This window comes from Falco cherrug, chromosome 6 (genome assembly GCF_023634085.1).
Source record: "Falco cherrug isolate bFalChe1 chromosome 6, bFalChe1.pri, whole genome shotgun sequence".
Classification (NCBI taxonomy): Eukaryota; Metazoa; Chordata; class Aves; order Falconiformes; family Falconidae; genus Falco; species Falco cherrug.
In genome coordinates, this window is record NC_073702.1 from 13,203,422 (window position 1) to 13,220,166 (window position 16,745).

Below are 16,745 nucleotides of genomic sequence, written 5' to 3' on the forward strand. Positions count from 1 at the left end.
AGCCTTGAGTGTGAAGAATTAGATTATGGCTGTTCTAAAACTGCACTTCCGCATTGTGGTAATATACAATACTGTGAGAAGTTGGGTAAAAGAAGCTTTGGCACTGACAGCAGGCAGCCTTGAATTTGAGTAGATACTGAGAGCAAAAGCTTACTTTTGTATGTATGTGCTCCTAGGATTTCTCTGTGAAAGCATATTCTGCTTCCACAGGAGGAGGGATGCAGGGGGGTGGTGTTCTTTGGATTGTAAATGGCTAAAGTTTAAATTATAGAACTAACAAATTTACCCCAGTGACTAATGTAGTTAAAATCTATTTTTAAGGCGTATCATTGGCATCAATCCAGTGTTCTGGGCCTCTCGAGGCCCAGGCTGATTTCATGTATTACTCTGATATACATTGTGAGCTATTCGTGCAACGAAGAACAGACTACTTATCAGACCACACAATATTGTAACCTTTGGCATGTTTGTTTGGTGGTTTTTTTTTGGGGGGGGAGGTGGCGTTCAGGGACAATACAAATCAAAGTGGTGTGCTGGACCAGAGTTGCTGACAACTGAGGACTTGTGTTATTGAGTATGATGGAAAGGTAGATAACACTACAGTTCAACACAGCTATCATTATGTTAGCCTGCTGGTTTTCATTTTCTGTGGCTTGAAACCTCAAAATCGGATCACTAAGTTTGACCTAGTGATACATGTAGAGACAAGCTGCTCTTGTAGTTTGAGTAAAAATGCAGAATTTTGCTGTTGAGTTGTGAGCTTCTCCCCAGCTTCTGAATGGGGTAGCATGAAATAACATTGTTAGAACTGAAGAAATAAAACTTATTTGATATGAAAAAACTGAGTTCCTCATTTTCTGTGAAGTATTAATTATGAATTTGGGGAGAGATTAGCAATACATACTGAACTTGAAAGCTTCTCATCCCACAAGATAAATCACGGGGAGAGTAATAACATAGAAATTACCATATTAAGGGGTTAATGTAAAAGTTGCTTCTCCCAGGGAAGGTCAGGGCTTCCTCAGAACTTCTTTCAGTGATGACTTAATACAGAAGATGGTGTATGGTTTTGCAGATGCTCTTGGTTAAAAACAAGAGTTATTTTAAGAATTAACTTTGAATTCAAATTTCATGCTTGCTATGAAATATTTCAGGAGTCAACAGCTAATATTTGACTAAAGAAGCAAATTAAATGTTATGTGGCATTTCTTAACACCATGTCATTCAAATGAGAATAGAAATGAGATGCAAGGAAGATAATTGAAGGGAAGTGAAAGGAGTGTTTAGAGAGAGGCTTTGAACTCTACACTTTAAGCAGAAAATAAATTGGCTTGTTCTGTTTAGTTCTCCATGTGATGACACTTGGGACCGACCTGCAGACTGTGGCAACTGGTTTCTCTGGACCTGTAACAGTGTCCGACTGTGGGCTGTGCGGTTCTTGAGTCTGAACTTTTTTCAGTAGTGTTAGCCTTCTACAGGAAAGAGTTTCTCTAATACTTGATTGCAAGGGAAGGTGAAAAAGGTATTTAGCATGAGGCTAAAAATTTTGAAGGTAGTGTATAAGCATAAACTAGAGCAGACATCTTAGTAGTTTGACATGTTGCATTTCCTTGCCGAGTACACTGAAGAGTAATCTTCTATTGACATTAACTGGCACTTTGAAGACTGGGAAGGAGGGGAGAAAGATGCAACTAGGGAAGATTTATAGTCTAGATTTCTAACTTTTCAAGGGGAAGTAATAGTGGTTTTACGAAAAGTATAGATGAAGTCTGCAAATTTTCGCGATAGAGATGTTTATTACTGATGAGCTTAAGGTATCACTTTAACAAGTACACACAATGTTTAAATGGGTAACATTGTTTAGCCTTACTTCTTGGTATGTCTCAGTTTTCATCAGAAGCCTGAATTGGTAGTTGCTTTTTGGTTTTAAGCTTTAGTAACAGTCTACTTTGTTGGCATTTATGTAATGCGTAACTGAAGTACAGTACTTGATATTTAAAATTGTTTTGTAAGAAATGTGAACAAGGGATCCTCAGGGGGGCTCTGCAAATCCATGACCTTGATGATTTATAGTGACAGATTTCCATGTCTATAAACGTGGGTTATAACAAGAAGATTATAAATCAGGGCTGCAGTGCTGGTTTTGGCTGGGGTAGAGTTGGAAACAGTTTCACAGATGATGTAGTTTGCATCTATTCTTTCCATTAATGTGTTTTGCATTGAAATGGTTTTGCATTGCCTTAGGTATTAATACAATAGTTGCTGTCAGCTCCAGATTGCTATTTGAATTCAGGGCAGAATAACATATTACTCACAATGGTAGGCAGATTAATTTTTGAGTGATCTTGTGCATCTCATTTAGCATGTCCTTGAAGGATGATTATAACTGGTGCTGTAATTTTTCCAAACATCTAATAATTATTACCTGATTTCTTAAACTGTAAAGTGATGCTTTTTCCTCCATCATGAAAGAGGTGATGTTACAAAGCTCAGTTTGTTTAATGACAGATTTAATGAACTTTTCACGCCTAAAGTTTGTCCAGAGTATGATTTACTTTTCTTACAGTTGACTTAAGAGCAAAGCAGCTAAAGCCTCTTTATCTGTCTAACCTTAAAAGCACTCCTTTATGACTGACTTTTAAAATAGACATCAGTTATTAAGAAATCCAGAAGTTAGTAGTATTCATTGCCATTACCACTTCATCACTTCAATGTCAGTTCTTAAATATTTAAAGGAAATGTGGTTATTTGATTATGTTCACTTCTCCATGAAGCAGTAAATACCCAACCCAGCAAACCAATTTGAGTGTTCTTTGTTTTAACAGCCTGATTCCTACTGCACTCTTGGACACCTGTAGATATTAAACTGCTGGATCAATGATAGCTTTGTACTTTTGAGATTTTTAAAGCTGCAGCTTCAAAGGAGATTAAGCTTTTCTTTGGTTGTTCTTCTAAACTTGATGGAGCAATGCAGATGATGGCAACTGGGCAAAACAGTTAAGCTCATTGTTAAACGTAGACAGTTAACTTTTTACGGACGATAACTCCAGCAAACACAGGTTTTGTGTGTAGTGGAACAACTGTAGTGTAGAGGCTGTCATACTTGTTTTCTGCATCTTAAAAGCCTTGACTCTGCTTTGTTGGTTGTTTTTAATTTTTGTTCACGTAAACACTGACAAATAAGTGAGACAATCTGTGAATCTGTATGGTGGAGAGAGAACATTAATATGAAAAGTCAAGGTGAATGTGTAGCAAGATACATGTTGGAGAAATGGATAAGCAAGTACTCAATGCATTGTTCATGTTGTACATAACAGATCATGCAAGAAATGCCATACAGAACATACCAGTTCAGTTTGGTCAGTCTTTTCAAGCTTTGAGATATAGGGTTTTTTTGTTTGTTTATAGCAATGATATTCAAACATGTTGTTATAGCTATGACAATTGAATACTAAAACTTCCCATAAAAGAACCAAGATTTTACTACTTGGTATATTGAATGATTTTCCAAACTGTATGGCATGAGCTTTTAAAAAAAAAACAACAAACCAAACAACACACAAAAAAACAACTGTCCATGAGATGGTCTACCATCTTCAGATGCTTTTAGGAGGCTTTCTGCTTTGCTCTTCACAATTTAGGGAGGATGTGTGAACCACTGTCACAGTTTACCATGCTTAATGGTGTTCTGGAAATAAGATTCTTTAATTCTAACTTTTATGTTTAGAATGGTAGTAGGTGTAGATAACCAGGTTTCTTTAATGTGAGAAAGCAGATGATTATTACTTGTAGAGTCAGATTACTTTTCAAGAAAACTGTGCAGTCTAGGTGCATGGAGGAGAAAGGTACAGTTTAAAGAAAGGTGGAGTCCTAGTTCTTCTTACACAAGCTCAGAAGTTCTGCGTGTGTTGAGATTACTGAATTGGACTAGCTTACTTGCTCAATCAGAAGCAATGCTAACAAGAGTACATTGTATACATATGAAATGTATACAATTCATATGTATACATATGAACAAAAAATATTCAGTACAGGCAACTGAACTATATAAATTGCTAAAGGGATAGAAGGTATCATAACATGACTTCCCTCATGCTTAGTCTAAATCAAATAAAAAGCTATTTAGGCTATGGATACAAAAAGTCTCTTCTATATGTCAATGTGGGACAATGAGATTGAAAAAGACTTGAATTGTATTTCTTTAAAGCACTACGTATCATGGAGTTTAGCTGTTTTTAACTTGAATAGATGTATTTTTGATCGCCGTCTAATTCGTAGAATTGAAAATTTTGTCTTTTCATGGTCACACTTTCCGATGAAATCTTTAAGCAAGCTTCTGTAAGAAAATAGGAATGTCAATATTTAAAGCTGTGGGCATTTCTAACGGCTTTTATACAGCGATACAGCAAGGCCTCTCATTCGTTTGTTTCACGTGACGTCGCTAGAGGGCAGTGCTACGCAAGAAATGTTTGTCAGTATTAACTTTTACGCTTTCTGCACAAGATGTATATATACACCTTCTTAAGACACCTCAGTGACAACACTTAAAAGCCACATGCTTGATATATGGACCTCTAAAAATAAATGGAATGGGGAGTCTTCCTGCTAAGCTACGCAAGTACTTTCTGCTAATTTCTTGAAATCACAGGTTTAATTTTTAAATGTTTTTAACCAGAAAAGGTTGCTAAACTACTTTCAGTTATGGTGCTGGTTGTGTACCAAACTGATCAGAAAACTTACATGTTCTGTTTGATCTCTGACAAGGAGAGATTATCCTTTTTGGCCACAAGTTAGACTGTCTTATTAGCACAACATAGCAGATGTAGAAAGTGAAACATAATTAACTTCTAGTTAAACTACAATGCCAGCTGGCTTCAGGTTTTTTGTAGTAGGTGTTGAAAGTTAACTTTAACTCCTTTGTAAAGGCATTTGCTATATTAAGTTCAATGTGGGTTTTTTCTGTATTCCTCATGACTGATCTGTGTGCTTATGGCTGATGTGGTTGATAATTAGCTGTTCCCACTGTAATAATACACTCTTTTCAGTGGAACTCTTTGGTAGCTTGTACAACTTAAAAATGTTAAACTACCAGTTATGGTTCTCGGTGGAAAACCTTTCTGGATCATTTTAATACTGAAGGGTTTGTCCCTGATATAGATACTTGCTGCAACTTCTGTGAAATGTGATTTTACAACTTGTCTCAAGGTCACTTGTTTTCTAACCTCTGCTTATGAGTGACTATTAACATACTCGGCCATTAATAAGAAAGACTATTGCCTTTACTAGCCATGGGCTAGGAATTCAGACAGTCTGAAATGTTGTAAGCTGCTGAGTCTGCAAGAGACCAAAGGATCAGAACAGCAACTCTTTCTTCTAAATCTTAGCTTTGGAATGACAGGAGAATAGCTGGTTCTGCTGCGGACAGGATGGGAAGGAAAAAGACACAAGAGAAATGAAGATGAAGTAAACTGGAAGCAATGCTCGTGTAGTCCCTCTTGAAGTACTTCAGTGCTCTGTCTGTAGTACAGGGTATATTTGGGTTCAGTGGCATGCTGAGAGAATGGCTGGGGTGTATGCTTCTCACTGTTCTTCAATGCCTACTGATACTGCATGACCAGTATTAAACTAAGTGTTGCTTTCATGTGAGTTACAGGCTTCTGCTTTACTGATGACAGATTTCCTTGCAAATTCGTGTCTCAGGCCAAGCTACCACTTCTGTGAATAGCAAATAAGGAAGAAGTCTTAAGAAGTTTTAGACTGTTCTTTTTATAGGCTAGGTAAGCTGGGGTTTCTGTTGCTTTAAGTTGTTCTAGGTGTTTTCCTCTTCTCCTTTAGACTAGAAGGCCACCTAATTCAAGAAATATATGAAGTATAAATATGAACTTCATCCACCCAGGGATTATCTGTATTGCCTCTGGGCAGACTCTCAAATTGGAATGATGCACCTGCTCAGGGATGATACCTCTTAATTTGTATTTACTAGGTAGTGAGCTCTTGGGGTTTGGCTTTCTAGCACTTGAGCTAACTGCTAGGGGGTGATTTCTTATATGGATCACCTGTGAGAATTCTAGATAGGGGAATCTTCACTAAAATAAGTTGTTCTAACTATAAATATAGATTAATTTTTTTGTACTGTAAAACAGTTTCAATGAAACTGATCAGTAACAGCAGAGACAGCAGCTGGAGACTTTAAAGCCCTAACCTTGCAGTGTATATTATCAGATACTAGCCTGCACAGTTAGTGTTTAGTACTATGTTAACTTAATTTTGAAGAACCTATATGGAAGAAAACCCCGATGTATGCCCTAATTGCCTATTACACTTGGATAACTGTTTTTACTCCTCAGTGCAGTGCCTCTTATCTGTCTTAATGCTTCTATGCAAAGACTGTCTAAAAACAAGCCCTGGAAACTGTTGTTTCAGTGGGGTAAACATGTCAAGATTTAATTGTTTTTTTCAAAGCTAATGTATATACATTAACTTGTCTTAATTACTTTAAAGGCTTTTCTGATCTGTTTTTATTCATATTCCAAACTTTGAACCAACAGTTGGTTTCAGGGGTGAGCTTTCTCTTGGTTTTACTGAACAGCTTTGGTTTTCTTGTACTATCTTTGATACATTGCTTTTCTGAGCTGCAGATGCCCAAAATAATAGCCCATTGAGTAACTTAACACTTGCACTAACCCAGGGGTTTGAAACTTTGTTCGGGACAGCCTGGAAGTTGTACATCAGCCTGAACGGACATGTAGCTCTGAAACTGAACTAATACAGCTTCTGTTCAGACCTGTGACACATCACATGACTCATCTTTCTGCCCCTCATTCTGTACATTGATGTCTTGAAGGACCAGTGTGGCTTTTTCCCCCGCTGATGATGGGAAGCTTGCTTGGATAATCATCTGACTATTATCATTTTTTTGTATTCAAGGAAAGAACTTGAACTGCCTTCATCATTAGAGCGAGCTTGATGCTCAAATATGTAATTCACATCAGTGAAAACAGCAAAACAATGCATCACTTAAAGAGTTGCAGTTTGCTTTGTAGAAATTTAGATTTAGAAGATTTAAACTCTGAGTTTTATGCCTTAACTATTTCTGTTGAGTAAATACTTGGTATCTGTTAGTTGATGGTAGCTATTTGAAGAACAGGTGGAAGCCTCTGCTTAATAATGAAATCAAATTGCTTCTAAGCTTAGGTTTATAAAATTGTGTAGAGCTGTTGTTCTAGCAATGTTTCATTATGTGTTTCTACATACTGAATTGGTTTTTGGCTCTGGCAAGAAACGCTTTTGGTTCCACAGAGGGACCTTGAATAGATTGGAGCATGTGTTCCAGTTACGAAATTGGATGGTGTTTGTACTTTCACCTAAATTCCAGAGTTATGCTTCAAGTAGTCAGACCTGAATGAGCTCGTTGGGGTCAATACGGGCTCAATACTTCTCGGTCTTCATAAATGATCTGGGTGATGGAGTTGAGTATGTAGTCATATAGTTTGAGAATGGTATCAAACTGGGAGAAGTTGATAGAACAGAATGAAGAACCACTGTAGAGACATTGACAGGTGGAAAGTTTAGGCCAATAAGAATGGCATCAGGTTTAGCAGATGTTAAGGCCTTCTCTTGGAGTGGACTAATTCCAAGCAACAGTTTGTTCTGGAGTCTGTCTGGGAGATGGCTCTGAAAAGGACATGGAAGTCATAGTGGACAGCAAGCCGAGCGTGAGCCAGCAATGTGCCCTGCAGGAGAACGGCAGAGTCCTGGGTGTACATCAGCAAGAGCATAGCTAGTAGATCAAGGGACACAATTTCATTGTACTTGGCACTTCCAAAGCAGCACCTGGGAATGCTGTGTCTGGTTTTGGTCCCCCAGTTTGTTTGGGAAACTGTACAGGCTCCAGTGGAGGCTTGTGAAAGTGAATAGAGAATTGGAGAACACAACCCATAAAGAAAAGGTTGAAGTAATTCTTTCTTCAGCCTAGAGAAGAGGATGACTGGAGGAGACTGTTTCTTAGCTCCTGTAGATAGCAGAATAGCTTAGTGCTCTCAAAGGAGATAGTCTAAAGGGAGAACTGAGCCATGTCTGTGGACGGAGTTGTAAAGTCCAGCCTAAGGTAAATTCTTTTTTCTTACCTAAAATAGTTAATCTTGTAGTAGAGACCCTTCTGTGGTTGTATAGATGTGTTCAAACCAGAATTTCTAGAATGTCTTAGTGAAAGCATGGAATTTCATTGCCATCGCTAGTCTGTGATAAGAGATGTCTCTCTTACAGTGTTTTTTTTTTTTTTGCTTTAAAAGCTATTTAACATTGGGACTGAAATTGCCAGTTACCTTTGGAGCTAAAAAAAAAAAAAAAGTTTAACTTAATTTGGAACAGTCTGTAAGCAGTGCTGCTGCTAAGTTCTTTTAGCTGTATTTTTGGGTGACAAATGGGGTTATGTTAGTTGGGAAGCCTTGAAATGCTGAGCAGATAGCTAATAGCCTACCTTGTTATCTGGGATTTGATGGTAAAACCAAATCTAATGCTTTATAGCTACGCAAAAAAGTCATGTAGTGCAAGTTTTCAAAGATCTAGCTGAATGTCTTGACTAATATATACTTCAAGAAATAGTTAAGAAAATACTGTTCTCCTACCCTTACTTAAATGCTTTGAAGTGACTTAACAGGTACCACCGTTTCCTTGAGTTTGAAGCCTGTTGACACACATGCTGTCTGCTTGTGGAACTTAACTGATGCCATTCCAACAATTTACTGGTAATTGTTACTCTGAACACAAGAAGCCCAATTCCACAGTAAGCGAACAAGGCTATCAGACTGCTAAACTTCTGTTTCATGCTTTCATAGCCTAATACTTGGGGGAATGTTTCTTTAAATCATGGAATACTGTTGCTTGCAGACTGAAACTGAAGTTTGTGGGCTTAGTGTCCGATATAAATTTAAATAAATAACCATTTTAATATAGTTAATGTGGCTTTGGGCTACAGTAATAGTACATAAGACCCCTTTGTTAAAGGAACTTAGATAGGGGTATTGGTGGCAGAGTATGTGGCATTGTGAAAAATACACGAAAAAAATGGACAGTGTCTTGCTTTGAGTACAATGCATGAGACATTTTAAGTAGGTTCTTAAGGAGGTCAAGCAAAGTCTGGTGTACAGAAAGCTCATGTGATCTGATAGCATGTATGGTGACACTTGTAATACACTAGCATTTGTGTTAAATATATTCTCAGGATGAAATGTAAAGCTGTACTCGAAGGAGCAAGTGGTATTTCTGTGGAAAATCTAGAAAACTGCTCATTTCTGAAGTTAGGAAATATTCAGATATCAAGCATTCTAGTAAAAATGTATGTGTTAATTGTGATTAAGAGAATGAAAAGTAGAACCTTCCTGCTGAGCTCTGCACAAAGAATAACCTGTCACCAACAACCTCCCACCTACGGTGAAAAAAATAAAAAGCCAGTAGCTAAAGTCTCTAAACTGCTTGGAGGAACTTCTGACCTGGGCCTAGATCTGTAACACTCAGGACAGCTTGGAGGAAATAGTGGCGTTTTCTTTACCTTGCCTCTGGTATCCATTGGTGGTTATGTTGGTGGAAAGCTTACAGACTCAATGGAATAAATCTAGGCATAATGTTGATACAGAAGCTGGCAAAAACTTTGAATGGTGTAGATTTATAACTAGGAGTAAATGCTAACAAAATTATGAATGTGAATGGCTATCTAAGCAGTCTCGCAATGTGACTGAGTTTAGGTGTTCAACTAACTTCTTTGTCTTCCTACTGAATAATTTTTTTCAGTGAAACAAGTACTTTCTATGTAATTTCATTTTAAAAACATAAGTTGAAAACTACTGGCTACAAAGAAATTGTGTATGCTTTGGTTCTAAAACTATTGAAGTTCAGTATCTAGAAATTCCTGTATTACACAATGTTTTGATTATGATCTAAAGTAGGAAAGTTAAGGTTTTTGAAAAAAAAATGGTTTGACAAAAAAACCCCAACCAGGGCTAGCTTGATGACTCTTCAGTGGGCTATGCTTGTATGGTGTCTTCAAACATGCTACTGTCTTAGTGATTGAGAGACACTGAAGTACTGTTGGAACAATGTGGCGTGCTGGAATCTGCATAGCATACTTGTTTTGCTCAAAAAAAAAGAAAAAAATTGATTGCCTTAGAATGTGGGGGCGCGGAGGATAAGAGCAGTGATACCTTAGAGACAATATATTTTAATCAGATTAAAACATGTGACATAAAATTTGACAACTTGTTTCCTTTTTATCTTAGGCTTATGGTATGTCAGCATTGCCTCTAAATTTGATTAAGGGAACTACCACTGCAGCTTATGAACGTTTGGAGAACACTGAAGATATCGAAGAAGTGGAGCAGCATTTATTAAGGATTAAATCAAAGGTGCGGTTGGTCCTCACTGTTCTCGCTTAATGAATTTTTTTCTTGCCTCCTTACTAGTTGATGGTCATACTGTAGAGAGCTTTTGTTAGAGAAAAAATCGCAAGTCAGAAGTGATTTGTTTGAAAACAAATGTGGTCACTTGTGTAGTAGCAATGAGGGTTTTTTCAGTCCTGCAGCAGTACTTATTTCTGTCTTGATAATAATGGTGCTGCCAAGCAAAATGCAAACTTCTCTGGTCCTGCTTGGATATATGGAAGAGATACTTCGTAGAAGTTTAGAATATTAACCTCATTTAGTCTGCCATCAGATGGGGCATCCAATTTGTTCATACTTAATGTAGCTATCAACACTGGATACTTACCACATGGAGCTGTCATGAGTTAAATTAATCAAACGATTAATCATCTTTATGAATGAGTAACAGCCCCTGATATTCTTGCTTCCAGTTCATGTACCTTGCTGTTATAAATCATTTCTTTATGAAAAGCATACATATGGAAATATCTGTTCAGAATATAAACATCACTAGGATCTCAACACCGTTTATAAACGCATAATGGTCTGGTAGCTCACTGAAATGCTGTGCCTAATGTAAGCAGGACACTTAACAACTTTAGAGCCCAAGCCAAAGGAGAGTAAGACTTCTTCTTTATGGATAAGATACTAGGAATAATCTCCCACCCTTTTCCAGCCCATTTCATATAATGGTTTGACCAGTGTTTTCAGAGCCCTGAGCTGGTGGAAGGGACATGAAGATGCATCACTTGAATCGTGGCAGTCCATCTATGCTGTTGTGTGCTGTGTGATAGCAGACCTCAGCAGTGTTGAAACTGTTCCATCAGTCTTCCCTTGATACTTGGCTGCCTCTACATAGTGTGGTACCTTCAGTGTTCTGGGAATCCTGTTCCATAATGAAACCTAAAAAGTAGTCTCCCTGGTTTAAATTGCAAAGGTTTGGTTTTGCACAGAGTAGTACTACAATAAAGGCATCTATATTACTAAGATCAGTATGAGAAAAATGAGAAACCCCTGAAAAGTGGAGCATTATGTATTAGAAAAGATTATGTTGGTTTATGAGAGCTTCCAGTCAACTGGTCACCTTGTTTGACCTAGCTAACAAATGGGATCAAGAAGTGGAAAGTTTAAATTATATCTGTATTTTAATGTGACCATTAGCATAAACTATTTTTTCTTGGGTTATGGATTATGGCCAGGATTTGGCCTCAGTCTGTAATTGAAATCTTAGGTCTTCAGTTGCATTTGCATGGTCATGAAGAAAGTGAGTGTTACTGAGGATAATGTATAGTGAAAACTACAAGTATGAAGGTATGGTGCTGACATACTGAATCTTTTTATTAGATTAATATGGTTTCCTGCCATTAATACACCTGGTAGCTTATTTCATTAGTTTTAAACAATCAAAGCTTGGACTTGCAGCTTGGGAGCTTGGACTGTTCTGTGAAGGTTTTTTCAAGTCACTGGAGGGCTGTACAGGGTGTGGAAAACGTGTTCCTGTTCAATTGGAGATCAAAATATACTTTTTAAGTGTCACATGTGCCTAGAATGTAGTCGAGTCTTGTAGATACATTTCTCAAAAAGGTTACAATAGACTTGCTTTAACTTCATTAGCTATAAACTGTTTCACTATTGGTAGGAAGGAGGGAAAATTGAATAGGGATTTTGAAAATTTAAAAATACTTAGTAGGACATGCGCTAAACTGTAAGAATCTCTTTTTATCTAAGGATCAATTTCTTATTCAGCAGCATTGATGATAGAAACAATTTTGGTTCTGTTGCTAATTAGTGTGTAACTGAGATCTAAGGATGTGCTACTCAATTTAAGAAGGCACCATTGTATTCTGTTGTAGTATTTAGAATCTCAGAAAGAAAGTGCATGCTTAAACACAATCATCAAACAATAACCTGCTACACTTAACTAACTCTTGGTAGTGGTGCCTCCTGTTTGAATTCCTGTAAAGTTAATTTTTGGAAGAGCAAGTAATCTTGCTCTTGCAAGTACAAGAAGCATAGCTGAGTATCTATAGTGGAATGCTGGAAAGAAAGTACAGATGACAAGCTTAATATATCAGCTTAATTATGGAATTTGATTGGAAGGAACCTCAAAGTCATCAGGTTCACTGCTCTACACAAAGCAAGGACCCCTTTCAGGTTAGATCAGGTTATTCAATCACATCTGGGCATTTTAAGTGTTTCTAGCCATGGAAACTGTCCACCCTGTTAAAATTTAACATCCTCGTTGTGAAAAGTGTTTTCTGTCACCTAATAGAAATCTGTCTTGTTGCAGCTTTTGACACCTTTGCGCTTCATCCCCTTGCTATGCATAGGAGCAGTGTGAATGTACATGCTACAAAGTCTTTAGAGTTGTTGCAACTCATTAAACTAGATGTCAAGTCTATTTTCTTGATTCAGTATCTCTTGCACTGTTTTTTGGTAACCAGTGCAGAGATGGTCGTCCTCTGTCATCAAGGGATAGACGTACTTTACAACAACTAGAAGAGAGGCTAAGGATACTTCGAAGAAGAGAGAGGCATCTGGAGTCTGTTGAGAAAAGCTGGTGGACGAAATTCTCTGAAGCTATCAGACCTCTAAAGGTAAAACTTTCTCACTTTCTGAGACAAATTGAAATAACTTCTTGCTTTCTTCTTCCCATATAAATCATAGGTCAAGTTTTATCAACTACCATTCTGAATAGCAACTGTTTATTTTAATTATTATACTGTACAATGACAGCCCTATAGCAAGCTCTGTTTGAGCTCTTGGAAAACCTTTTACTTTGCCTAAACTATGGTTAAGATTGAAAAGAAGCAAGTCCTAGCTGATCTGCTATAGTGCCACTGCCATAGAAAATCTGAATATATTATCTTTTCTCAGGTATGTGAAAATGGGAAGGAGAAAAGGAAAAATTCCATAACTGTTGGGTAGATTAGTTAATGTAAGTCACGTGTGGCTGGCAGAAGTGAGATACTTTGAGGGTGTAAGTATTCGGAATGAGCATCTTGCCAGGTAATTACTTGATCAATAGTAAGCTAGCTGCATTCAACTTACATCTTGATACTTAACCAGTACAAAGGAGACTGTTACTGGGGCAAAGCTTTGATCTCGGTCTCTTTTTGATCTTAGGACTTTGATTTTTTTTTTTTTTTTTTTTTTTTTTTTTTTTTTAGATACCTGGTTTTAAAAGCGCCAGTACTTCTATGGAACAGTATTGCCATATTAGGTATCTTTTTGCTAACTAGATGCAAGAAGAAATTTTAGCATTATTTTAAACTGTAGGCTGCATTTTGAGAAGCAAAAGGTGGGAGAAGGAGGGTGGGACTATATTTCCTCTAATGTCATTGCTACTGTTAATGCTAAGTGCCAATGGAAATAGGCTGAAATTGCAGTTGAGCAAAAGCTTTCGGTGTGAAATTCTTAGTGGAGTTACTTCTCTGTTATACATTAGAAATCTAGACTTAGCCCTTTCATTTAAAGGACAAGTATTCCTACCTGTTCCCTTTAACTATTTGGATGCTTCCTTTCATTCAAAATAGATTGTGTAGTTTCTTTGATTTTCACCATAGGCTGTGGCTTATCTCTAGGCTTATTTCTATAGGCTGTGGCTTCCTTCAGAAAATATCCAGTTGTTCTGGTATGGAGGTCCTCCATGGGCTGAGTGTGATTATCTGTTCCAGCATGGCCCTCTTTACCAGGCTGGGCGGGATGTCTGCTCCATTGCCTGGAGTAATACCTCCTCTGTTTCTGAGCTTGGTGTCTGCAGGGTTGTTTCATGCTTCCTCTTGTTCCTCTCTACTGTCTGGTATTTTCCCCTTTCTTAAGTATGTTTTCCCAGAGGGGCCACAAGCTTGGCTGCTGGGCTCAGCTTTGGCCAGCAGCGGGTCAGTTGAAGCTAACTACAAATGGCTGGGTCCAGCACAGGGCAGCCTCTGGTCTCTCATCAGAGAGGACATCCCTTCAGCCCCCTCTGCTACCAAAACCTTTCCATGTAAACCCAATACAAATAGTGTTTCCTGTGAGGAATCCAGCATTGCTTCTTGGTCTGTACTTGCACACTGTTCAGTAGTGTGCCAGCAGTTTTCTTTACTCTGTTAATGGACACCAGCCCTGAGAGGGTGACTGCTCCTTTAAGTTTTTGTGTTGCTTCAGTGTTGGTTCAAATTCATGGAATAGCTGTCGTAAGCAGGTTCAGTTTCTTCTTCTGTTGGTACATGAGTACCACTGTAGGAATCAATTGGGCAGGTTGAGCATTCTAGTATTTTGGAGGGGTTTAGAAGTAAATTTTGAGGCTTTTCAAAGAAGTACCACTTAAGTTTGTGGATTATGTGGTCATGCCTGCTCAGAATAAATTAAATCCTAAACTCCATGATTATTTTAGTAATACTTTGGATTTATCCATAAATGAAACAACTTAACTTAGTTGACTGAGATCTGGGAGCAGGGACAGGAGGCAAAGTGCTCTCTAACTCAAACAAGGATGATGCAGGGGTCAGGGGAACGCTTAAGAAGTTGGAGGGAGCTACCAGGGAAAACTATGTAAGCATAATATGAGTAATGTCAGAAAAGACTTTGCAGCTTGTGACTTGATTAGGTGCAGTAGCAGTGGGGGAAAATATGCTGGTCAACTGGATATTTCTAAATTGTTTGGCGTGACTTATTAAACTGAAATGCAATTCAACTTTCACTATGACCTAGAAGTATCATGCTTCTACTTTTCCTATTGAGAAATGCCTATATCAGTGTTTTTGTCTTGTTTTTTGCTTAGCCATGTTTTTTAATCCCATATGTTCAAATGTGAAACAAAACTTTTAAGTTAAACCAGTTCTTACTGTCTCCTGCTTTAGCTGCTTCCTTACTTGCCCATATAGAGGCTTTTTATGAAGATGCTAAAAGAACTCGTTTCAAGCAATAGTGTAAGTTGTATTAGTACTCATTATTTCAGTTCATTGGCTTTGTAATATCTTCAGTCTTGCATAAAAGCATGGTTCACTTTTTTTTGGCATTTACTTGTATGCATACTAGCTTGTACAATAGACTGTAGATTAGAAGACCCAAGCAGACACTGAAAGGTGATCAAAGTGATGTAAGTGCAAAGTAGCAGCTCTGAAACCTGTTTTGTAGGAAATGATTGAGTACAGGTGGGTATAGGGTTTGTGTTTTGTAGTTGAGGGAGGAGTCCAAACTGATTGTAGTTGGAGGAGGTACCATAATCTGAGGTATGGTTGCATTGAGGTCCTGCGTTCAAAATGATTAGGGAGTAGGAAATAAGGTTGTCTTGCATTGAAAGTTACACTACTGTTGATATTGATCAAGGGTTGCTTTCTTTTTTGTGTAATGACCTCTGTGTTTGGCTGAAACCCAGGCTTTTTGTGTGTTCTTGTTCTAGCACTAAAAGCTTTTCAGTATTAGTTGATAAATAATCCTGCTATGAGAACAAGAGGTTTTGATTAAGCACTGTTCTTTGGTCTGAAGTTGATCATGTGCTCATGTTCTCAGGGGCTTGGATTCTTTCTTGTTTACACTGTGACATAAAGCAAAATTATTTTGTAAACTTTCACGGCACAGTGTGTCTAGAATCTTTAAAGATATTCTAGTTGGTTTAAAGCTAGTAAACAGCAGTACAGTAGTGTCCCAGTAAGGCTTGTGGATGGCAGATTTGTCCTTTGCTATAAGTGACAAGTAGAAGGCAACAGTGAGTGTATAGCTGTGCAATGTTTTTCTAGCCTATGCTACAAAGGCTTTATGCAGGGCAGGGAAGGAAAGGAAGTACTTGCTCTTTCCCTTACCCGTATACCGAATGATACCCAGCTGGAGGCATGCTTTTAAGTTAGGTTGATACTACTTCATAAGGCTCAGCCAGACTGTAAATTGTAAGCTCAACTACTAGTTCATTAGTATTCTCTTAATCATTGGCTGAGTGCTGGGTAATATGCTGGAAATGAGGTGTAGATCGCTCTGTAATCGGTTGGGGTAGAAGGAAACTTTAGGTAAGAACATAAAGATCTCTTCTGTGAAAGGTCTAAGTCAACTGATGCTTTGAAGTTGTGTAAGTGTAGGTTGATGTTAATGGCAAACCATATGTGGTTCAGTAGTCTTAATAGCACTGTGGAAATACAGGATGAACTAAGGTAGAATGGACGCCTTTGGTTTTAGTCTTTTCAATCTTGTATTTAATGGGACTGGAGTTGAGGTTGAAATGAGAGGAGGAGTGCTGCTTCAACCATGTATCTACTTCTAAATGTTATGCATCACTTCAGAAGACAGGCATATTCCAGAGGAGATGTGGATGCCTGTCTAACGGTCACAGCTGGCAGAAGATAATGAAGTAAC

At 37.9% G+C, this 16,745-nt stretch overlaps 1 protein-coding gene across 1 annotated transcript in view; it reads left to right on the plus strand.

Moving 5' to 3' along the window:
• LMBRD1 (LMBR1 domain containing 1) overlaps nt 1-16,745 on the plus strand; it is an 80,154-nt gene that overhangs the window by 36,389 nt on the left and 27,020 nt on the right. The window contains exons 8-9 of the mRNA XM_055714271.1: nt 10,275-10,400; nt 12,860-13,012. Coding sequence (XP_055570246.1) covers nt 10,275-10,400; nt 12,860-13,012 — 279 coding nt within the window. The remainder of the gene's footprint in view (nt 1-10,274; nt 10,401-12,859; nt 13,013-16,745) is intronic.